Below are 25,113 nucleotides of genomic sequence, written 5' to 3'. Positions count from 1 at the left end.
ACATACATGTCTTTTGTCAGGTCCCTCAGGATGACAATCCCACCCGAGGCTCAGCTGCCTTTTGAAGCACACGGTTTCACATATAACTGGCAACTTGAAATATTTGCACTCTAGGTATCTGACAGGGAATATCTAACTCACTTGCTATCAAAAGCTCAATTGAGCAAAAAAAAATATTTATGGAAGCAAGTCACTCTGAAGGGCGTGCCACCATTGCCCTAGACAAGCTGGAATCTATCCCTGGATTAGGCCAGAACAGTTAAGTATTGTCCTTGACTGAATTGCTGAATCGTTGTGGAATTATTTTACTGAATTTATATCATCTACTTACATTGAGGGACACTAACAGAAGGAGCCCTATGAAAACTCATTGCTGTGTTTATTTTAAGGATGTTGTTCACTGTATTAACAAGAAATGTTTCTTTATGTAGAACGAAAGGAGAAATAATTGAACTTCTTTTGGGCATATTTTTCCTCATAGACACATGGATTTTGTAACTTAACCACGCTTCCTTCTTAAAAGCTTTGGAATAGCAAATTCATACCTATTACCAAGGAATATACTGGGAATTATACCAAATGTTTTACACTTTAATTGCCCACCTAACTTGGTTATCTTTTCAAAATTTATTTTTTCTCATTTTTTTTTCATCCACTTATTTACAATTTTTAACTCCCATTATAGAGACTATGTTTTCATAAATCACCTTGAATCATTTCTTTATAAGTAGGATTGCAGTGTATGAACACTGTGGACAACAGTGAGAGAATAAGATATAAATATACCTGGACTCCACTCTCTTCCCCCTATCTGTAGCTGTTTTACAGCTGTAGGTTGAAATAATGACTTGAAGACTCAAAAGGGGAATATCAGTGAGTTTCACTGGGAAATAATAATGTCAACTACTATTTTACCCAGTTCCAAAAATGTGTTAAGATAAATTAAAACTTTCTGCTATATGATTATTTACATAAGAGAATTTTGGTCCACTATCCTAACATACTGTTTTATTATTTATATTCAGTACCTTTATACAATAGTTTCCATTGCCTCACCACTAACTCACACCTTGAACCCTTCTTAACTGGGATTGTATCCTCTGAAAAAAACCCTAGAGGCCACCAATGTCCTTCAGTTGACAAATCCAATGATTTTTTTTTGTGTTATTCTCTTTGTTTACATATTAATTTTAATAAGACCCATGTCAACCACTTCACCATCTTGAAACTCTCTTTACCTTTGATTTTTTTTCTCTATTATAGTTACAATCATTCATTCTTTCATTCAAAAATAATTCATTGAGGAGCTGCTCAGTATTAAGCACCATGCCAGATGCAAACTCTATTTATCTGCCTCATCTTTATGTGTTCTATTCAGCTTGGTTCATCACACCCAAACCTTAAATAGGAATATTTCCCAAAGCTCTTTTTCTTGTTCTCTTCTTTCTGCCTCTGCATTTTTTTCCCCTCACAGGATCCGCTCACTGGTGACTCTCCAACTGCATGGCCATCATGGATCCCATATCCTTACCCACACACACCGCCCACATCTAGATTAGAATTTGTCCTTCCCCCTTGAACCAGCTGCATTCACAATTTTCCCAGTGCCCAATGCTTGGTTCCTACATGTACACATTGTGTTTTGTTACTCTTCTGCAACACTTCTAACTGGTGGTGAAATCTTTTTTTTTTTTTTTCTCCTGAAATATATTTCACTTTTCATCCTCTGGACTCAGGCCTGGTTTCCTCCCCTCTCTTCTCACATCTAGTTTATTGCTGCAGCCCAACCAAGCAGCCAACCTCTGAGGAGTCTTCTTGTTCCCTCCACCAACTCATCCAGCCTACCTTCTTCACCAGTTCAATCTTTAAAATGCACTGCTATTTTTGTATTACTCGGCCCCTCACAGACATTTCATGGCTCCCCACGGTTTACCAAAAGAGTTCTATTTACCTTTATATTTGGAATGTCTAAGTTGATTTTTCTGGCCTTTTGAGAAAACTGCTAAGCAGGGACAGAATACAAAGAAAGGGAAAATTAACATTAACATTCAGATTCTTCTTCAATAAGAAATGACAAAGAGCAAAATTTCAGTCTGAGTCAGACTCATTTTTTTAAACTGCTACTGAAAACAAGGCAAAAAGGTCCACATTAGTGCCATTAATCAGGGAAATTGTATCCATAGGGACAACAGAGGCTTTGCGGCCTCTCCTGAGATCTGTAAAGCAGGAGAGGTAGAAATCATGAGCAAGGCCTTGCAGCTTTGCTCCCTTGTCAGAGACAGCTTGTCCCATCTCTGCAGCTCATTTAGGCTGCTCATCTGCCATCCAGGGCTTTCTCAGAGCACGTTCAGTAACGATAAGGCCCCCTTGTCACATCTACTCTGCCACATATAATTAAGTTCACTCCTCCCTTTAGACAGTTCACATCAGCAGATGACCAGCTGGATGCCATCCAGCTGGAAAAACACCCAGTTTGGGATGCAATAAAGGGAATCGGAGAGAAAGAAAATGGAGTAGAAGGATCAAAACTGTCCTCTAAATGACATGAAGTAACATTTGTATCTTCTGATGTCTTCGCCATGTCTTCTTTGGAAGTTCTATCTCGGATCATGTGAGGATAGAAAGAGTCCTCAGTGAGCAGCAGAAAGAAACTGTGTTCAAGAATGCACTAGAGTAAGAAGCAGAGGCTAAAAAAAAAAAAAAAAAAAAAAAAAAAAAAAGCAGAGGCTCAGTGTGCCTTGGCGCTATCTACCAAGGAGGAATGGCTCATGAGGGAGCAGCAGAGGAGCTTCACGGCAAGACCACCTGGCTGTGAATTTGGCCTCCCCTCAGTTGTTGTTAACTGTGAAGAGTCAGCTATGTGACTTGTTCTCCCCGCCCCAGCACTAGTTTTTGGATCTTTAAATTGGGACTCATCATGACTCACGGAGTTGTAGTGAAGAATATATAAAATTAAAAGGGTGAATAAATGGTACTATGCCTTCTATTATTAATACATCCTAAAACACGATCCTGTCATTGTGTTTTTATAAGAAAAACACATCTAGCTCACAGCAGAAAATAAGCGAGGAGAGGAATTTCTCATTATTTGACACAGATATCTTCTTGTGTTTGGTCCTTGTTTCGTGGCCTCTTGTGCATATTTTCTTTTGAGATCTTGGGGTTTCCCTAGCTTCATTTTTATAAACGGAACTTCTCTGATGCCCAGAGTTCAACAGAGTAATTCCCCTTGAACCTAACTTCAGGTGGGGGCGTGGTGGGGGATGATGAGAAGTGGTTTAGAATTTCCTTTTCTTTAGAGTCAAAGGCAGAGGAAACTCAAAGCGAGAGTGTCCAGCTTTATCAATTTTTGTTTCCTCTTTCTTTCCTCTAAAATGCAGTTATTCTGGCCAGGGTACTGGCTATGCCATGGGAAGGAAGAGCATCACACTTTGCAGCCCCAGCAGGCCCCTGAAGCTGCCCCTTAAGGTGTGATGGTGGTGATCGGCTGGACATTAAGAGACACAACACCTCCTCACTTCTCAGCATAAAGCGCAAGCCAATACTCATTTCTGATTAAGCAAAAGGTCCATGTTGGCCAAGGCCTTGAGAGAGGGACATACTTGGCTAAGCTTGCCTTTGGATAAGAAGAAGAAGAAGATAGCATATACAGGGATCTTTGAGTTTGCTGATCTTATTTCTCCTGCTGCAAAAGAAGGGCACGCTGAGGGCCTGTGAATGTTACTTTGCACTGAGAATGGAAAAAATGAATATTTGATGTGAGTAAACATGAGTCTTTTAGTAATTTTCTGTTGCTCAAATTCAAGGCATGGATAATGCTCAAGGAACTCTGGTTTTCTTAGCCAGGCTAAGTCTGTGTAGGTGGAAGTACACCACCTGAGGGGGGAAAAAAAGTTCTAGGTCCTCCAGATAATAAATGCCAATATCTCCACCTGAGAGCATGATAAAAGAGCTTTTCGCCTTTTGAAGAACAAGACTAAAAATGGATGTTTTTCTGAGGATGAGAGAGGGAAGACAGAAAGTATAATGCATTATAATGATAACCTAGTTCGACATTTGTCACTCACGCTTTGTATTTGGAGCTCAGGGCTGAAGAGCCGATGCCTTTCCCCTTGGGAAAAACAATGATAATTACACGTAAGGATCTTCATTTCAACAATGTCTTTTATTTTAAGATCTCAGTGTACTTCAGAAGCATTAATCAGTCAGGCCTTTAAAGCACTATTTAATACACACGTTTATGTGGGAACTAACCAAGAGAGACCGTTGTTAGACATGTTAGAGGCCAGACTGAAAAACGAAATTTAGGACTTCTAAACTCCTCTTGTTATTTTTACTTAAAATCACTTCATCTTTATGATTATGACACACTTAAAACAAAGCCGCAAGATTCAATCTAGTTTTAATCAATCCTAGATCCACATAGAGAGGTTTGATATGGAATTTATAAGGGCTAAATGTAAGATGGGAAGTTGATAACACGCTAAGGGGAGTCACCAAAAGAAGAAGCTGTGAGAATCAAGTGCTAGGCTGACATGGGGAAGGCAGGTCAGAGGTTAAGGAGTTGGCTAATCTCTGTGACCTTTGACCCTATAATAGGAACGGGCTGGATTCCTGAGCCAGGCCACATGAAGCTGACATCTCGGTGTCTATATGCACGTATTTCTCTAGATCTATGGATCACAACCCTGGCCAGTTTTCCAGCTGTAATGGCCACATGTCCACTTGAGAAAAGATCTCTGGCCCTTGGCCCATATTCAAGATCTGCCAAAGTGTCTGAAGCTTCAAAGATAAAGAGAAGCTGACCTTTTATAGGTCTAGGAGGGGAAAAAAAGGTATGCTGGAAGCAGGGCACTCAAGACAAAAATATGTTGGGTTTATTCTTTCTATTGCACAATTCTCCTCCAGGTCAGACATTGATAAAGTCAAGCGCACCAGAAAAAGCATATTTACCTCATATTTTCTTTCCTGTGTACAGTCACATACATTTCGTAGACTCTCCCTTGGGGAATGGCCCCAGCGGGAATCAGCAAGCTTACTCCTGAATAGCAAAAGAGAAAAGCAGTCACATAAGACCTATGAATCAAAAGAAAACTTCACAGAATGCCTTTGAAGCACGTGAAAGGGAATGAGGAGATTTTGTGGCCATGTAGCCACAAGCCTGCCTTTTCTCTAAAGACATGTAAATATTCAGAGCGGCCCTGCTCTCCTTCCTTATCGGCCTTATTTTTTACCACAGCTTTCTCTGAACTGTTATGGAATTACTCAAAGGAATGATGTAATTTTTTAAACTCTCGTTTTATTTAAGGAACAGACAGATGGTTCCACTGTTGTTTTCCTTGTAAAATGAGGGAAAAACCAATAACCGCTCTTAAAATTTCAAACAGCTGTAATGATGCATCATTTCTAATTTAAGAAAAAAAAATCCCCACAAAATTCAAAGTCAGAGAAAATGCTAACCTCCACGATATCAAAAAACCATTTATTTTTTTTATTTTCTGAATATCTGGTTAGCATCAGTGTTTTTCCGTAACAGAGTAATAATTGGTGAAGAGCTTCTTTCATCGTACATAACTCTAGAAAATGAACAGACAACTGCTAGCTTTTAGTCATAGCAGAACAAGCAGGTTTTTACATAGCTGCTAACTGATACCATGTTGTAGGACTAGGGGATCAAGCTTTGTCCTAAATTATCTGGGCCTAGAACAGGGCTTCCCAATTGGAGCTTGTATCAGAATCCCCTGCAGGGTTTGCTAAAACACAGATCATGGGAGTTTCTGACTCAGGGGCCCACAAAATTTGTACTGCTAGTGGTCGCCAGCGGACACCAGTGGTGGTGGTCTGTGGACCCGCTCTAAGAAGTGACTTGCAACACGGCAGCATTGTCTCCAAGAATAATGCAAAGTGGGTGGCAACTTGAAGACACTTGCCTCCATGATTTTATCCCAATAAATGTGGTTTATCTTCAGCTCGATAAAAATTTATGGAGCTCCACTGTGAGTACAGTGTTTGGCAGAACTGTGAATGCCAAGAAGTAAGATAATGTTCCTGTCTTTGAGTAGCTTATAACTTAATTAGCAAGGAAATGGAATATGACAAATGAGCACAGGGCTATAAGGAAACTTGCCCGACTGTGTTGGAAAGTCTCAAGAATAAAGAATGGAGAGTTAAGGAGGAATAGTTACTCAAAGGCCTTTGTGTAGCTGGTTGCAAATAGTGAATCATGGCCTTGAGAAGAAAAGTAACATAAGAGCCGTGGTGCCGTGGGAAGCGGAATGTCACCCTCGGGTACAGAATGGTTTGCTGAGGCACAGAGTGAAGCAGGAAGGCCACACATGAGCCTACCAACTCTTGGTAGTTTTATGTTTTCTAATGGGAACAATAAAATGTACCTTTTTGTTATAGGAATGAAATAAAATTATGAATGTCAAGTAAGAGTAAGGCCTGACACAGATTAGGTAACTTCTTATAAAACACTGTGTGTAAATCACTATGCCTCGTACATAGAAACTGTTTAATACATGCTACCTCCCTCCTTTCCACTTCAGAAAGCTTTATAATAATTCATATGTGAAAAAGTGACAGGTGTAGAAATGGGAGGCAGAGGTAAAATCCAGTGAATCTCATGAAAAAAAAAAAAAAAAAAAAAGCCCTGTCTTGAGGATAATATCGTGTTTAAGCAGTAAATGCCCCATAGAGTATATTTTGATCTATTCATTTGATAGACTTTAAAAATAGATTTTAAGTCATGGTTTTAAAGAGCATACAATAGCATGAGAATTAAAGAGAAAAAGGTGAAAAAAAAGCATATATAATGTATGATTTCAGCTATGTAAAATGTAGAGATAAAAAGAAAAATGATACTCCATGAAGGATTTTAATTCATTAAATATACTTTTAAAGGGATGGTGTGACAAACTGGCAAGGCATTGAAATGGGGGTCTGAATAAGAGAAAGAATCAACGACAAGTTCATATTCAGATCTGCAGACCCATTGGTTCTGTATATTACGCGGCTGTATGGCTATTTATACATTATCTCATTTTCTTATGCTACATGAGGACTTTAGGTCAATCAAATTGTTTCTTATTGCTGTATTTGCAAAATACTCAGTCTTGTCCAAAAGAGCTAAGGTAGATTCACAGAGGAATCCATTAACCCTCTTACAACCAATAGGGGCAAACTCATTAGTGATTAGTGAATATCAAACTTTAATCAAACATTATCAGTTACTAACTTAAACTCACCACGTAAGACCTTTATGAGACTTACCTTTTCGAAGCAGATAACTAAATGACAAGCTGAAAATTCAATTATATTACAAATATATACTAGACATAATATGGCTGGGATTCCAGACAGATGTATCAGAAGTGGGACTCAGTACCTTACAAATACCTTGAGGTTGAAGACTGTGTCATAAAGAGTTAAGTTAATAAATGAAGATTTGATGTCTACCATAGTGTCCTCTGATCTAAAAATTAGCATTCTGAAGTATTGCTTCCTACAGTAAATTGGAAGTGAACCAACTAATATGTTTTCTAATTAATTTGTCCTTTTAAAGTCTGATGACAACAGTGAGCACTTCTGGCTGGCTGTTGCCTTCTGAAGCTCTATTAAAAAGAAGGTCAATGACAGTTCTAAATTACACCTTGGCAGAAAGTTGTGAGTATAATATTTCTAGAGGAAGCGCTTTCAGAGTCAGTTGGAGAAAGATGAATGGTTTCGCTGATTTTGTCTGAAGTAATGCTGATTTACATCAAAAATGGATTCGGGTTAGATTAGGCTACAACTAACTTTTCAGGCCTAATGAAAACCAACAAATAAAAAAGATTTGTGTACCAAAATACGTTTTCATGATCCAGAGATTTAAGCCTCTAGGAATTACCTGAATTAGGAACAATAAGGTGACCCCCGAGAGAGTTGAATGTGCCAAATGCGGTACAGGATGGGTCAGTCTGCCTTGCGAGACTCTGATTCTTCACATGCAGGGCCTCGTTTTCTAACAAGGATTGGGTCATCTGAGGAGACAGCTTTGATGCAAACTCAGAGAGGTCATCCTGGGGGGTGACTGCACCCGAGGTGTTATATACTTTGATTTTCAGGTTGGGCAGTGGATCCAGAATCGGAGAGTTAGTCATTGGGATTTTGTCTGAGACATCATGCAAAGCATACACCGGTCCTCTGTACATGGCTGCAGCCGATGTGAGGTCTGGCGGTACCACCAGGAGATCTAAGTGAGAAAGAGAAAGGAAGGCCATTTGCATTCTCCATTTGGGCAATCGATTAGTCAGGCTCCCCCTGATGCTTTTGGAGCCAAAAACAAATGAACTCAGTGAATATTAGAAATGTATAGACTTTAAGATCCTGTTGAAAACAGGGCAATTAGATTTCTGTGACCCATTGTATTACTGGCTACCAAAAAGACAAGTCCATTCTATATTTTGCTTTGTAGTCTACTCATTGTCCCTAAGGTATTTAGCTATTTCAAGAAACTGGATTCAAAGATAGTCATTCCCACTCAGCGACTTAGGGAATAGTTTCCCTTGTCTATACTGGATTTGAGTCATCGATCTATATACCACTATATTCATATTAATGCAAACTGTCTTGTCAAAAGGCAAAAAGAAAAAAAAGAAGAAAAATTCATTTGACCAATCTGTGTACATTTCTAAAGTGAAAATTTAAAAGTATGACACAGAAACCAGTTAAGAAAAAAAAAAAAAAAGATTTGTGCACCTTGCCACTTCTAGTTTGTTATATGAATGAAATAAACAGAATAATGAATAAAATAGACCCGAATCTGTGTCTTCATGGAGCTTATGTTCCAGCTGAGCTACATGACCTGAATGTCACTGATTTTGACACCACACAGGGATGTTGCTGACATGCATAAATCACAGGTGTGAAGAGCAATGTGAACTGACCTTGTCTTGCTGCCTTGATGTTCACAGGCTGAAAGCCTCCATTGAGTGCCGAAGAATCAATAATATCAGACTCAAAGTCGCGATGATTCTTGCGATACACAAACAGGGCCACAACTACAGAAATGGCCAGGCAAACTATCACAGCTATCACAATTCCAACATACAGAGCAACATCATCTGAGTCGGGAGCAGCTGGGGAGGACAAGGAAACATTGGACCAACTGCTTAGAGAAATTTCCCACAGTACACATCCATATCACTGTAATTTTTTCAGACATTTATTGCCTCTTTTTATAGGTTAATTTCAAATCTATTTCAAACGCTATATAAAACAACTGTGGCCTTTCAGTGGAAAATTATCTCTGATTTCTTTTCTTTTCTCACTCTGCATCTATTCACCCACTAATCTATCTTAAATTGGGCAGCATAACAGATCATTTATTAGAAGGCATAAAAAAGAAACTAGAACTGAAATCATCACAACCCACAGGGGAAAAAAAAGTTCATTACTAATTTCAGGTGAAAAAGTTTGGAAGGCTGCTTTGAATTCACTGATAGTTCTCTAAAAACAAACATAAATACTCTGTTAGAAATATCTGGCATGTTCTGAATCTGTATATTTATTGAACCAGAATATTTTCCTAAGTCATTTCAAGTCATAAAATTACTTTCCATAGCACTCTTCTTGCTTTACCCTAAATCAAGGAAGGGGTGGGTGGGAATGGTATACCTAAGTAAGCAAAACAAATATCAGAAGCAAACATGTTGGATTTGAAAGGTGTGCTTTCAGAAGGCTCAGATCTGGGAAGCAGAGGTCAATGCCGATAACTCCAGGCTTTTGATACAGATTCAGTATTACCTCGGAGAACCGTGAGTGTCTCACGGTCCCTGGTTAGAGATTTACATTTGAGCTCCTCGTTATGGAGTCAAATATGTCCATACGGTGCACTGGGTAAGATAAAGGCCTGGTTCAGTGATCAGAAAGGTCACACTACCCCAGAAGGTAATTAAGCATTTGACCAACACAGTGTGCAGTCAGCTGGAGGTCTGTTTCTGGTTAAGGCGAGAGGAAAATTCTTGTAAATGTTGCATGTTGCCTTGGTGGCAGAGAGCATGCTTCGATCCAACTGCAAAAGGTGACAGAAGTTGATAATTGAAACAAAACGAACGAAATGAAACCTTTCCAGAACTCCATAGACACCTGGAAGTCCCTGTTTTTTTGGTATTTTGTGACCCACAAACATTTTCAGCAAAGTTAACTGAAGCTTTTCCACTCACTGTGAAAGAGGTGATTAAACTGGTATTTCAGCCTTTTTATGCTCTATTCTACAGACACATGCATTTGGGGGAAAAGGAATTTTGAGGTATATAAGTCCCCGGCCTCCTAAAAGTTGAGGAGCTATGCCTCTTTCCTAAGACTCATGGCCACATAGGGAAATGACTCATCATTTAGATCGCCAGTGGTTCACCCAAACTCTTGGGTCATGGTTTCTTTGACACATTGACAGGATAAAGGATTTTCCTATTGGAAATCGCCCCCTTTCTTTCGGCATTTTGTGTTTAAATGCACTGTACGTGAGGGAATTTTTATTTTTTTTTTTGACTATTACCTTTCCCAGAGTTTCCAGAATATCAGCTTCCCATCAACCAAGTCTGACAGCTCTTTTCAGACTATCAGTGACAGCCCAAACACTCTAGGTTTTGTGAGCACTGTTTCCTGAGTGCCGACTGCACTTTGTGGCCTGGTAGTATTTGAGACCCTGAGGCAGCATTCTGAACCCCAGTCAGACTATTAGCCCTAAATCCTTAAGGTTTTACTTTCCCAGGCTATAATTACCCAATCTTCCTGTTTCCTAACTCAACAGGCCTGCATTTTCTCAGCCCTTTACTTTTTAGCATTTGAACCCAGCCCTTGATTAGATCAGCATATTTCATGATATGGTTTGTCAGCTATTGGGACTGAAGCTCTGAATGGCAGACTGATAGATTTTAAAGCTGGCAGAGGCTTAAAATGACCCTCCTTTCTTCTCCTCAGCAGCGAAAATCTAATTTGTTTTTCATGTTAGAATATATTAGGCGCCTATTTCCTGTGTGCACATCTGTGATCCAAAGAAAGGTAAGCTTGAATTGGGGGGCAGTAACGTTAAATGATTATACAGCAACATAAAAACCAAACATCAAACTTACAAGAAAATCCATATTCATTCTGGGTTCTCTGTTCAGTTGAAATAGGATAAAGGAAACCTTGAAAAGAACAAAAAATGAAACAAAAATGGGAACAAAATCAAATTAATGAGAGAAACAAAATAAGAAGCATGAGAAATGGTTTAATTAAAAGAAAAGGAAAAGAAACCTGTGGTTCTTTAAAATTCTGGTTCAGTACAGAATTATGATTTCGCATCTCCTGTCTGCTCTGGAGCCTCACCAAGAATTAATAAGTAGGCAGATTGAATTTCAGAGCAAAACTGGTCTCGAGTCACTAACTTTGGAGTGCTTAAAGTCTTTCTTTTATTGAGCATAAACTCTAATGGATCTAATTTATTTCAGACATCAAGGGTCATTAGCATAAGGAAAATCTTTTTTCCTTATCCCTGCCATATGCTTTAATTCCCAGGACATATTCAGCAAGGCTCTAAGCAGTTTTTTTCTTTTTTATTTAATCATAACAGCTTGCTCTTGGTCTAATAGAACTAAAGAAGACCTGTCATCATTGGTCAAAGGTTAAATACCCACTTACTGAGCAGAGCAGAGACCACCCTTCCTCCCTGCATCTCAAATCCACGTTTTGGATTTTTGGTTGTTACTTGTCCCTCCATTTAATAGGAATCCAATAGGTTTTGCCCAGGGACTGAGCAGTTTGTCAATGCAATGGAAACTGGATGCTTTTTATTTGAAATCATTCAAAAATCAATAGGGCCTAGAGGTTATAAGGTTGTTTATTTTGGGGCTTCAGAGGAACAGTGTGAAATGAGAAAAATAAAAACCTCATCTCAACAATAAATGCAGAGATAACACTAGTAGTTTTCTTTCTTTTTAATATATTGCAAGGTAGGAAATACGATGGGGATGATGATGATGATGATGATGATGATGATGATGATAAAAATAACATCAAGAAGAAGACTGGGAGAAGACATTTAACAACATGGAATACAAATTTTTTGAAAAGAAAAGTCCATAGAAAATTTAAAAGTGTAACTTCTAATTAGCATCCCCAGTTTTCTACTATTTAATATTCTGCAACATACAAATTGATCCAATGATACAGTACCATTTGGATTAATCACATTAAGATGAATAAAAAGCATATGAATTAAACTTTCCTAGTAATACACAAGGGCAAAAAAATGTAGAGAATCTGCAAGAATTACAATCAATTGGTTCAAAATTAAAGGTCCGTAATGCTCTAATACTGAAGGTAACTCCAAATCGTGCCTCAGGTAGATCTTCTGTAGTTTGCAGAACATTCAGTTCTTACAAGCTATTTACCTATTTTTGGGAACTAATTCTGGAGAAACATGCAGTGCTACCTTAATGAAAGAGAGGTTTGCTGTAGCACAGACAAGTTTGCTCTGAATTAATTTTTAATGCTTTATTTTAGAGCAATGATTGCAACCTCCTACTCAGTTTTATAAATATTATATTCCTTATTCCAGTTGTCTAAGTCCATGTATTAGGTTTGATTTTCATTTTTAAACACTTCTGTCTGGTAATAACCTTTTTCCATTTGTATTCTGTGAACTCAATAAAAGGACATCTGGGACATATAAAGGCACGGGAAGAAAGGTTATTTATTTTCAAACCCAAAGATGTAAAATCATACAAGTTCACTGCTAGCAGAGAAGATGAGGTAGCTGATGTCGCCACTCTGCTAGGGAAGCTGTTAAATAGAAGGATGTCAAAAGATTCATTTCTTGGGGCACCTGAGTGACTCAGTGGTTGAGCCTCTGCCTTTGGCTCAGGGAGTGATCCCGGGGTCCTGGGATCGAGTCCCACATCAGGCTCCCCATGGGGAGCCTTCTTCTCCTCTGCCTCTCTCTCTGTGTCTCTCATGAATAAATAAAATCTTAAAAAAAGATTCATTTCTTGCAGGTTAGAAAGCCTGGAAACCAGTGTAAAATAGGATATTTGGGGATGGTCTGATGTTTACTCTGAGGATTTTTGATAAGAATCAGCATGGGCCTGCTTGAGTAAGCAAAAGAGTTATGTCTTACAGAGGGAGAAGACACCCTCCAGAGAGATGCAACATGGTCAGAAATTCTTCCCTGCCAGGCACTTCTGGGCATGCCTTGGCTTTTAACTCTGTTTCCCAACAGAATCCTTGTTCTTGACAGGCAGACCAAGGAATAGTGAAAAGGAACATTATAATTTGAATTTTAATCTCAACTTTCCAATATCTATGTAGATCTGCATAACTCAATAAATATTTTGGTGAGTGATGGTATTCATCTGAGACTTCTGTTTCATTCTAGGCAAGAACTGGAATTCATTCACTCATTCATTCATTCTTCTAACAAATATTCCTAAGCCCTATTATATACTGGGTTCTATTCCAGGTATGGGGTACGAAGACAAAAAAGATGGGAAAAACCCCTGCTTTTGCTCTAGTTGAACAGAAAATAAACAAGTAAACATAGTAAATAAGATCATCCAGATGTTGAAAAATTTCTTTTGAAGAATAGAACAGAAGAATGCAATGTGATGGGAGATAAAGGGATGACCAACTTAGGAAATCAGGGAGGAATTTTCTTTTGAAATAGGATCTGAGGGGCACCCGGTGGCTCAGTCGGTTAAGTGTGGGACTCTTGATTTTGGCTCAGGGGCTGATCTCAGGGTCATAAGCTCAAGCCCTGTGTCCAACTCGGAGTTCTGCCCCTCCCCTTGTTCTCTCTCTGTCTCTCTCTCTAAAATAAATAAATAAGCCTTTAAAAAATGGGATTTGAAGGCACCTGGATGGCTCAGTGGTTCAGTGTCTGCTATCAGCTCAGGCTGTGATCCTGGGGTCCTGGGGTCGAGTCTGCATTGGGCTCCCTGTAGGGAGCCTGCTTCTCCCTCTGCCTATATCTCTGCCTCTCTCGGTGTCTCTCATGAATAAATAAATAAAATCTTTAAAGAAAAAAAAAAGAGATTTGAGCTGGAGCTTGAACAATGAGAAAAAGTCAGCCAAACTGAGATCAGGAGGGAACAATGGTCCACAAGAAGGGCAGTAAATGCAGAAGCCAGGACAAAAATGGAGTGGTGGGAGGGAGGTGAGTAAAAGGAAGAGGAAGGAGGCTGGCTCTGAGGAGTGAGGAACAGCCAGATGCAGGCCTGGTGGGCCATGATGGAGCATTCTGATTTTATCCTAAATGAAAGAAAAATCCTGTGATCAAATGTAATTTTGAAAAGATTGCTTCTTTTTTTTTTTTTTTCTCCACAGTGGAGAGCAAAGGGAACAGAGTGACAGGGTTTTTTATGGATGGTTTCTATGACACATGGCTTGGGAGATGTCTATCAAAAGGTGTATGAATATAGTTGATGAAGTGCTTGCATTTGAGGTTGTTCTAAAATAAAAGAAATATTTTTTAGAAAACGAAAGTCTCACTATTATTCCTCATAGCCAATGAGGACCAATCCAGCCAAACTGTTATTTCCCTACATGGGGAAATTTAAAACAGACTGAGTATTAAGTATACTTCACTAATGGTTCAACACCCTAATTTACTCTGTTATGGAAACACTGATAAAGAGTTTTGGAAGGCAACTCTATAAAACTTTTTCCATCCTTTTCAAAACACTTCTGCAGCTACAGAACTAAAACATCACTTAGGAGGCTGGGAATCAGAAAAGAAGGGGATTACTGTTCCATCCCCTAAATGAGGGGAACACAGAATCACTTTTTAGAGTTCGTTTTTACGCTCCTCCATCTGATCCATCTCTCACAGAACCACAGGGGACATTTTCTTCAGCTAATGAGGTGACCCTGCTGAGAGCCGTCCTAGCAATAATGAAAAATAACATCTCCGGCTAAACACAGTGCAAAATAATTGTTTTTCTGTGTCCCAATCAACAGCCCAGCTTATAAGTTAGGGATTTCAGTTAACTTTCTTACTACTCGAAAGGAAGGCCATCAAAAAAAGGCACCAGGGCTGTTGGGAAGGCAGTGAAACTGAGCTTTTCGTTCTTCAGTTTGAATCCTAGCCCTGCTGCTTTCTTAACTGTGAGAGCTTGGTCAAACTGCTTCACTTTTCTACATATCAGTGTTCTAATCTGTGTAAGGGAACATAAGTCTTCACTCCCATAGAGTTGTGGAAAGGATAAGTGAGATTTGTAAAGGGCTGGTACACTGCACTGCAAGCAATCGATGAATGACAACTCTATCAATATCATTATGATGCACATTGTGAGCACGCTGAGACTCTCTTCTTAAGAGATTTTATTTGTAGAGTCAAGTCAGACCATTATTTAATGAGTGACCTTAGGAAATTTGTTTGAATTTCAGGTTCCTTAGTTATTACAGAGACAAAGAGCCCAGTTTTTCTGAGAAACCATGATCAATGCACTCTTTTTAAAATACTGTATACTCTTTCACGCTTTCCTCTGGAAGAGTTTATGGCCTTTGTGGCTTCTGGCAACAACATAGTGGCATGCTTCAGAATCAACTTGCCAGGGCCAGAGTGCAACTTGATGCTAAAACAGTTTCACAACCAGAGGTGGTGTCACTTCTAAAGGGGGAATTTGGAATTGGGGCAGGGGAGGTGTTTTTGGGTTGTCATAATGATTAGGGAGTTGTTTGTGGTACTTAGTGAGGGCCAAAGATACTGAATGTACTGCAATGGCAAGAACAATCTAATGGAAGGACTGTCTGGAACAAAACGTACCTCCATGGGTAACAACTTCCAAAATCATCTCTCTTGGACTGCTCCTGGACTGCTAGAAGGAGCAAAGGCACAGGGCTCATGGAAAGATGCAAGACTTGCCCCTTGGTCGTGGGAACCTCAATAAATGCATTTAAGGGAAGCCAGTTCCAGAGAAAGCAGTGCTTCTGCTATGGGAAATGCTCATGCTCTATGACCCCCTTTTGTAATTTTTAAGAGTAAATGTAATTTTAAAGAACATGTATTTTTTCAGGGGCTCCTGGGTGGCTCAGTCAGTTAAGTGTCTGCCTTCAGCTCAGGTCATGAACCGGGGGTCCTGGGATCGAGCCACTGGCTGAGCCCCACATTGGGTTCCCAACTCAATGGGGAGCCTGCTTCTCCCTCTCCCCGCCTGCTTTTGCTCTCTCTCTCTCTCTTGCAATCTCTTTCTCTCTCTCTCTCTCAAATAAATAAATAAAATCATTTTAAGAAAAGAATAAAGAACATTTATTTTTCGGGATCCCTGGGTGGCACAGCGGTTTAGCGCCTGCCTTTGGCCCAGGGCGCGATCCTGGAGACCCAGGATCGAATCCCACATCGGGCTCCTGGTGCATGGAGCCTGCTTCTCCCTCTGCCTGTGTCTCTGCCTCTCTCTCTCTGTGTGTGTGTGACTATCATAAATAAATAAAAATTAAAAAAAAATAAAGCTTAAAAAAAAAAAAGAACATTTATTTTTCAATGGAGAGATTTTCCTGATCTGGGAGAAAAGGGATTGGAGGAAATCTGATTGTGGAGAGCAACTTTAACCAAAGACCTAAAGTGTTTGAAAACTGAAGCAAGAATAGGGTGTCTTAAAGACTTAGTGAAATGCTCCTTATGCTAGAAAACATCTCACAATTGCTCAAAGCGTCATTTTTTAGAGGCTACCTAATCCAATCTTTTTCACATGAGGAAACTGAGTCCCAAAGGTGAGAAGTGACGTTTTGAAATAACCCAAAGTGTTGAGATTAAAATTTGGTTTCTGCCCTCATATCAATTAAGACAACAGTGTACGAGTTTTGCATTGTCCAACTCGGGGTGGCCCCATTCACAGCTGTGTGGGCTGTGGATATGGATTGTTAATATAACAATTTTCCAGTTGATGGTGGTAAAGTCACTAGGGGAAGGAGTGTCTTTTTTCTAATTTTGCAAGGTCATCCTCTAGACTGGAGGTGGGGTTGCCCATATTTTTCAGCTGACGTTCCACTATCATAAAAGATGAGAGCCCACACCCATGTATCTTAAAAAGGAAAGCAAACTCACCTTGGTTTTATACTGTAGCAACATCAAGTTATCCTTAAGTACATGGCTCATAATTGTGCAATAACATGCCTACACATAGTCTATTTGGTGGGCTTATATTTGGGAAATCTCAGAAACAAAGCCAGAAACTATACATAAGTCTTCATGTCTCCAGTAAACAGCAATGGCTTTGATTTTTCTAGTCTTGTAAAAAATTTTCTTTTCATATGGAATAGATAATAGACAATAGCCAAAATGATCATCATGAACTTAGAATTAGTTGTTTTAAGAAAGAGAATACAAATTGCTTTTGTGCAATAAGTAATATTTTAAAAGAAAAAATTATCCAGCAACTACGTTAGTGTGAGAAATGCCAAAAACTGAGCATCACCGGACAGGTTTAAATTCCTCAAAATCAAGTCTATGCCCTTCCTAACTCACAAACTCCTGGGAGTTAAAACAGATCATTGATTAGAATTTCCTATTCTAACTCTTTTCTGTTTGCAGACTAAGGAGTCAGAGCATAGAATTGCAAAGGGACTTGCCTAACATCATCAAGCCAGTGAACCAGCAAGGCAAGGGTCAGAACCCAGTTCTCTGGCTACAGCCTCAACAATATATGTAGGTACTGTGTAGGCATTAATTAGCAAATTTAAATGAGGAGAGACAAGGATATAGTAGAAAAGGGCTTGATATGTTCATGGCTTAATTTGCAATTCAGTTATTGAATGAGTTAATGCTAATTAAGCTATAAAACACCTCTTCATTGCAAACGCGATCATTGATATTCATGAGAAGGCTAAAATAAGAGAGATTTTCATGCTTAAAGGAAACAACTTCCAAACAGCATCTTTTGTTTCAAGTATGGGGCAAGCAAAGAGGTACACTGAACTCGGGTTTCTACTCTGATGTAACTGGAGAACCGTGCTGGAATGATGTAGTTGTTCGTGGATGATAATCCCACTATATTTGGTGCAATAATTACACTAAATAAATATCCAAAGGAGAAACATCATTCTCTTCAAAAAAGACACCAATGGGGGGAAAATGGAATAGACACCCATAATTGCAGGGACACTACACATCAGAAGAAAATCATATTTTAGAGCAATAAAAGCTGACAACCACTTGCTTCCAGCATCCAAGACACCGCATGGAGACTAACTACGCCACGAGCCAGATTTGGGTTCTTAATGTTGGCTCCCGTGCTAACTTGTGGGCTGTTTTGATTCTATGCCTCTATTTCCTTCTTTGCAAGATAATTTTTATTAGACAATTAGCAAATATTCAATTTATAAGGTTATTTTTGGTGTATTTTGAGTTTAGTTATATTTAAACAAGTCATTTTGCTTTAGGTAGGCCAGTGGATCACAGTAGATTAGAATCAAAAGCAACTTATGCTGGGGCTTAAGGTTGGTACAGGAGATGGAAAGTGAATAAAATTAAAAATTAATTCTGACATTTCTTTAAGTTAAAACATATATGATACAGTAATTTTTTTAATGGATCAATAATTTTTATGCCTTTCAAAGTTTGAGAACCCCCGAGGCAGATTTAAGAAACACCTACAAGGAAACTTTAGATGTACATATCTGGGAATTAAAACAGTCTTCAGATTTAGACAAATATCTAGACGGAAAGGAGATGGGTAGAGTTTTATAAGGTGTTCCTGCTTGCATTCAGGGTTTACTCAATATATTACAATACAGAGCTGCTTCTATGACCTTAATACATGTATATAGATCTTATGATACCATGAGGATTAAATAAATTAGAAGATTAATTTGTATCTTATATGGGGGCTAGTATGTAAGTCATAAATATGATATAACTCAATTATAGTTTATAAGAACATTAAGTGTGTTCTATAAAAGTGCAAGTTTTCAAATCATCAAGTTTCTGGTTAGTTTTAGCATATTTATGGCATCTGAAGTATACCAAACCACTTCCTTAGATCTGTCTTTATTTTGATGATCCTAGCATTAGAAAAATCCCCATTCCCTATGGATTTTCCCCTCTCTTTGACCTGGATGCTTGATCTTTCTTTTTGCCAGTGGCTTTACAGACTGCTAAAATATATGATTTTTCTCACATTTCTTCAATGCAAATGTTCTTATTAAAAATCTCAAGGACCATTCAAAATAAACATGTCCAGATTTTGTTTTTTTCCTTTAAGGCTGGTTCTTATCTAGCAAGCCCATCAGGACTGCACTAATGATGTCAAAGGTCAGGTCTGTCAAAGACACTCATGGTCATTTATTATAATTTACCACTCTTCTGAGGGTTTATTTATTGACAGGGGCTTAAGGAATTCCAAATAAATGAATACATAAATCCTAGGACATGACAACAAAAATTGAAAAGAACATTTGCTTATCACTGATGTCAGTTACCTAAATTGCCACCGTACTCCTCCCCCCTCCCCAGCCTCACAGGACAGTGGGCCTCCCTTCAAGAAACTCATCCACAGCCCTGTTTCTGTGGTAACAACCACGCCCTTCTGAAAACGAACAGCAGGATGTAAAAGCCTTATCATTGTGACTCACAGTAGATGAAGAAACGTCTAAAATTTCACCCAACAGTTGAGTAAAATCAAACCTGCAATCGGCTGCCCAAGTGTTTCTAATGCAATAGGCTCTATCCTCATCAATGCTCCTGAAGAATAATAAACTATCCAATTCAAAGGCAATGATGTTATAATTCATGGTGGTGAAGATATCTGACAGAAGAAGTAAAATGAGGAAGAGTCTGGAAGCAGAAGCTGATTTGTAGTATAACATTACCCTATCTGCTGGATTTTTAGGCAAAAGGAATACTTAAGCAAAAGCCCTGGCCCGGCACCGATGTGACCTTGGAAGAACCTAGGCTTTGCTGTGGTTGTCAAAGCTGGCACCCTTCTGGATTTCCCTGGAGTTTCCTTTCTGTCCTAGAAGCTGAAGACCTTGCACTTGTCCTCTCACACTGATTTGTTTGGGGCACCATAGGTGTTCAGCAGGTTTCCGTGGGCTAAACTTTCTAACCACATCCCTGCTTTCAAAAACAGGAAAATGTCTTACCAGAAGGGAAAAAGGCTAAAGCAAACCGCACTTACTATACCGGAGACGCAGAGCACTGTGTAGGGCAGCCAGTCCGCGTTCAGAATATTTATTTGCCAGCTGGGACTCCACGCATATCAAGGATGATACAAACACAGCTATGACATCAGCCTCTTCCAAACTGTAGATAAAAGCACTCACTGTCTGACACTCACAATTACGCTTTCCTATCAAATTGCTGTGTTGACAAGAATCTCACTGGAAACTGACTGGCACCTTCTCAAATGCCTACCACGGCAGCTATAAACACATCATTCTCAAGTCAAGAAGAGACTACTTGTAAGGTAAATTATTTCCCCACATTAAATGCACCTAGGATTCCAGGGGTCCTGGTATGCAGTGTGTCCACACCACAATTTACACAGAGTTGTGCCACTTCCTCTGTATGTGAGAATTAATGGAAGAGCTATGTGACGTGCAAATTTTTTAATGTGAGGAGAGTGCTAAATTTGCAGACTGCATAACATTTTAATTTCCCAAAGTCAGGAAGTTCACTGATGCAGACACAATTCCAGGCAGTTCTTATTTGTAAATTGTTATTTTTAATTTGTCTACTGTGGCATAAACCATCTTCAGCAAGAAGTAATTCTAAATTCAGATTTGAACTGTAACATATCCCTGTGTGGGACTCTAATCTTCGAATAGGATTAAACACTAAAGTGCACAGCAATAGCTGCAGTCATGTAATAATCTGAGTATACTCATAAATACATATAAAACACCACTTTTGGGCCAGGCTGCATATGTAGTTTTGGATTGCTGTTTTCTAGAAGAAGAGCTCAGTATGGATTAAGCCAACCACAGCAAAATAGATCTTACCAGAAATTCATCACAGAGATTATAAAAGTTAAAAGGTTTAGGTCTTGGTAATATTGTATTTCAACATAAAAAGTAAACATAGTTATTGGCTTAGCATTTTTGGAGGTTTTCAAGTGCTTTTTTCTTTGTCTATATCTCTCTCTGTGTCCATTGTTCTCTCAATAACTCCCCCGCCCCCACCCCCGGCTTCTCTCTCTCTCTATGCCTGGAACCATTTTATGGAAATCCAATTTCAAAACTGTATTGTAGAAACAAGGACTGCTTTTATATAATTTTAGAAGCGATATAAAGAAGCCTAAATGGTCAGACAGCATAATGCATAATGGATCTTCCAATACTGCCTTCTGAATAATATACACTATTCTGTAGTATTATTAAGTAAAAATGAGGAAATCTGTTAAATTTCTCATATTAGGCATGTGTTTTTAGTTATGTTCGATAGTGAAAAACACTCCAAGTCGTGTACCCTTTCTTGTTCGATGCAATCTATACCATTTAGCATACCTAAAGTCTCCAGTTCTTTAATTTATTTTTTAAAATTAACAATGTGCTCATAAACTAAAAAGGTCCAACTTCTTTCTGGGACAAAAATTGACTCTGATGTCTTCCTTAATAATACATTCTAGTGAATTTTTTGAAGTTCTTAATTTGAATGTAGGGTCTCCAATGTAGGAACTACTTTTTCAGGCCAATGAGTGTATATCCAATGTAACATATACATGATATATGTTATACTTCAGTATCAACTAATGTGTATGGATGGCCTAAAAAATTTAGTGGAGCTTCTGAAATTGCTTAAAGACCATGACCTTGTTTCACAAATGAAATTACACAGTATCACATAATGAATCCAATTCATCAAACAGTTTAAGAATAAGCATGCTTGCAAGGACAGAGTGATATGTATATAATAGGCAACTGGGAAATAATGCAAAACTATAACTCAGTTCCAAATCCCCATGTCTTCGAAATCCTCTTATATCTACCCTTGACTTACTGGCTGTAAGCAACTCTTTCCACCCAGGGTTTTATGCAACTAGGGTTTTTGCAAATGTTTTATGCAAATACTATTTTGGTAATCGAATTTGAATCAAATCTAATTTGAATCAATGGGACCAATTTTCCAGGACAAGTCAGTGTTATTGCTATATCTCAAATCCCAAGATTCTTGTTTCCAGGATCATACAGTTGTTCTAGCCAATCTTCAACATCTTTTTTTTTAGAAAGTCATTTACAATTATAAGCATAATGAAAAGCCAAGTATAAAGAACATGGTGAATAAAAAGCATACTGAAAAAGAAAGAAATTACTTGCAAACTTCCTAGCCAAAAATAAATGCATACATTTTATTCATCTTTCTCCTAAGATTACTTTTACATAGTTGTGACTAAATGTATGTGTAAACCCATATTCTGATTTTCCATGTTAAACCATCATAAACATTTTAGTGGCTATATGATATTCCACCTTATGTAACTGCCATATTGTTACTTAACCACTGCTCTAATGCTGGACTTTCAGGTTTTTCATTTTTTATAATAAATTACAAAGAATGTAGAGCATATTTGGCATATATCTTCTCAGGCATTTATATTAATTTCTTAAAATTTATTCATTCGAGTAGGATTACTGGACCAAAGGGAATAAACAATTTTAAAGCCCTTAACTTAGATTGTCAAATTGCTTCCCCAATCAATCATAAAAATTTGTATCCCCATTAGCAAAATACGAGACACTTCACTTTGCACATTTGCTAACATTTAGCATTATTATGACTTTAAAATATCCAATAATCTTGTAAGAAACCCTTGAAGACTTTCGATTAAAATTTCATTTGGCCCTGGGGAACCATACATATTTTCAAAGGTGTCTTAAACACAAAACTGAGAGTGTGGCAAATGACTTAGAAAAGTTGTGATTAATTCCTCAATAGAAAATTGAATATTCTTAGACTATAGAGTCTAAGAAAAACAAAAACCTAAATTAAAACTACGAGTATGATTGGTTTAATCTCAGATATGTGTTACTTAGGCATAATGGGAGATGAAACTGAATTAATAATGTCCTAATTAGATAGTCAATGCTATTAACTGGACATTTTGAAATAAAGTTTGAAGTATACTTTAAGTTCTACTTCTTAGCCTTCAATCTTTCTCTATAATTATGGATTTAAGTATGTCTCTTCTAAAGAGTATAAAATGGGATTTTCTACTACAATTTTGAACTCCTTTAACAGGTAAATTTAACTGATTTACATTATTACTCCCCACATATGATGATCCATGGTATATGCCATCTTAAGAATTGTTTTCATTTATCATGGGTTTTTGTTGTTTCTTTTCTGCCCTTAAAAATCTTACTCTGAATTTATACAACCATCTTTTATGTGTGTAGTCAGTCTTAATATTTTAATTGGTAAACTTGCCTCAAGAGAATTTAATGCAAATAGTGTTATTTATTTTTTTTTACTGAACACTATGCATAAATTAGAAAATTTTAACTCAGAACACACTTTCCCATATGCTGTGAAGGTCATCTATAATTTAGTTCCATCTTATTTTCATTTCATTTTATGCCTCTTCATTGGCCTCTCTCTCTTTTTTTAAGAATCAATTTTTATTTTATATTTTTAGTAGTTTACTCTGTAAGAGTTTGAATTGTAAGCCCTATTTTTGATTGTCTGACAATCTTTTAAATTTTGCTCTCTTGGGATCCCTGGGTGGCGCAGCGGTTTGGCGCCTGCCTTTGGCCCAGGGCGCGATCCTGGAGACCCGGGATCGAATCCCACGTCGGGCTCTCGGTGCATGGAGCCTGCTTCTCCCTCTGCCTATGTCTCTGTCTCTCTCTCTCTGTGACTATCATAAATAAATAAAAATTAAAAAAAAATCTCTTTAAAAAAATAAATAAATTTTGCTCTCTTGAGCAAATCTGTATTTTCTCATTCTATTCTACATTATGCTTTAACCTCCCTCTTACATAATCACTTACTTCATCTTTCTTTCCTGTGTTCTGAGAAGTTTTATGGGATCTACATTCCAGGTTACTAATTTTCCCTTCAGCTTTATCCAAAGTTGTCTCTGATTTGATTTTTAACCTCCCACTGAGTTTTAACTTTTAATTGTTTACCTTCCTAGGCATTCCATTTGATTTCTCTCCAAATCTGTCTGTCCTTTTTATAATAGTCTATTCTTGCATTTGTGCTTATATGCATTTTATAGTTTGTCTTTTTACTTTTATTTACTGTATAGTCCCACTCAGATTGCTGAATCCATGTTATGTGAGTGCTAACTAACCCACTTACTGTGCTGTGCACTCTCTCTTGCAGTAGACTGTTCCCTTGGGTGATGTGAGATATTGTAATCTCATTTCCAGGAGTCAGGAAATTTTTGTCATAGATCAATGAACTTAGGTTGTGGAAAGAACTCAGGAGAATGGCTTATTGTTTGCTTCTTTTGGTACCCTTGAAGTTTCACCAATTAGGTTAATTACATATATTTTTGTTTTTTTATTTCATTAGTACTATATCTTAGATTCCATAGCAGATCTGGGTGTAGGACTGTGGTTTTATTATAGATTTTATTTAAGTGAAGATTTCATTTTGATTTTCTCTGCCATGAATCTTCCTGTGGCTTCCCTGGGTCGGTGAACAAAAATGTTCTAGTTGTTTTTCACAGCGGGAGCAGCAATTTATGAGATCCAGCTTTATTTACAGCTCTAGATTTTAACTCTTGGCCTCAGGCTTTGCAAATTCTGGGTCTCTGCCTCTGTGCCAAAACAAAAACTCTAACTTCCAATCCCCAGGAGCTACATCATGGCCAATACTCCTCTGGATTAGTCTGGTATCCTTTCTAGTTTTGAGTCCATACTTTATCTTCAGGATTTGAGGATTTCTCTATCTTTCCTTCAAACTTGACTCGTTTTCTCTCTCTCTCAGACACACACACACACACACACACACATATATATATATACACTCCATATATGTGTGTATATGTCTTTTAAGTTTTAATATCTTACCCAATATTTCTACCTGTTTTGAGTCAGAATTATTTGTATTGAGGGAGGTGTTAAGGAAGAAATGTGCCTGAATACGACTGCTTTGGACACATTACTTGAATAAGCCTTGACAGTAATATCTTCTACATATTTCATACT

General features: G+C 38.1%; 1 protein-coding gene across 3 annotated transcripts in view; it reads right to left on the bottom strand.

Moving 5' to 3' along the window:
- UNC5C (unc-5 netrin receptor C) overlaps positions 1 to 25,113 on the bottom strand; it is a 351,929-nt gene that overhangs the window by 39,400 nt on the left and 287,416 nt on the right. For 2 of the 3 annotated variants that reach the window (XM_038582098.1, XM_038582100.1), the window contains 4 exons: positions 11,115 to 11,171; positions 8,928 to 9,119; positions 7,889 to 8,233; positions 4,954 to 5,041 (listed from right to left, as the gene is read on the bottom strand). In XM_038582098.1, the coding sequence (XP_038438026.1) occupies positions 4,954 to 5,041; positions 7,889 to 8,233; positions 8,928 to 9,119; positions 11,115 to 11,171 (682 nt within the window). The remainder of the gene's footprint in view (positions 1 to 4,953; positions 5,042 to 7,888; positions 8,234 to 8,927; positions 9,120 to 11,114; positions 11,172 to 25,113) is intronic. The other variant, XM_038582099.1, reaches the window with a different exon arrangement.

The sequence above is a fragment of the Canis lupus genome, chromosome 32 (assembly GCF_011100685.1).
Source record: "Canis lupus familiaris isolate Mischka breed German Shepherd chromosome 32, alternate assembly UU_Cfam_GSD_1.0, whole genome shotgun sequence".
NCBI classification, from domain to species: Eukaryota; Metazoa; Chordata; class Mammalia; order Carnivora; family Canidae; genus Canis; species Canis lupus.
This window is presented reverse-complemented; position numbering and strand designations above follow the sequence as displayed.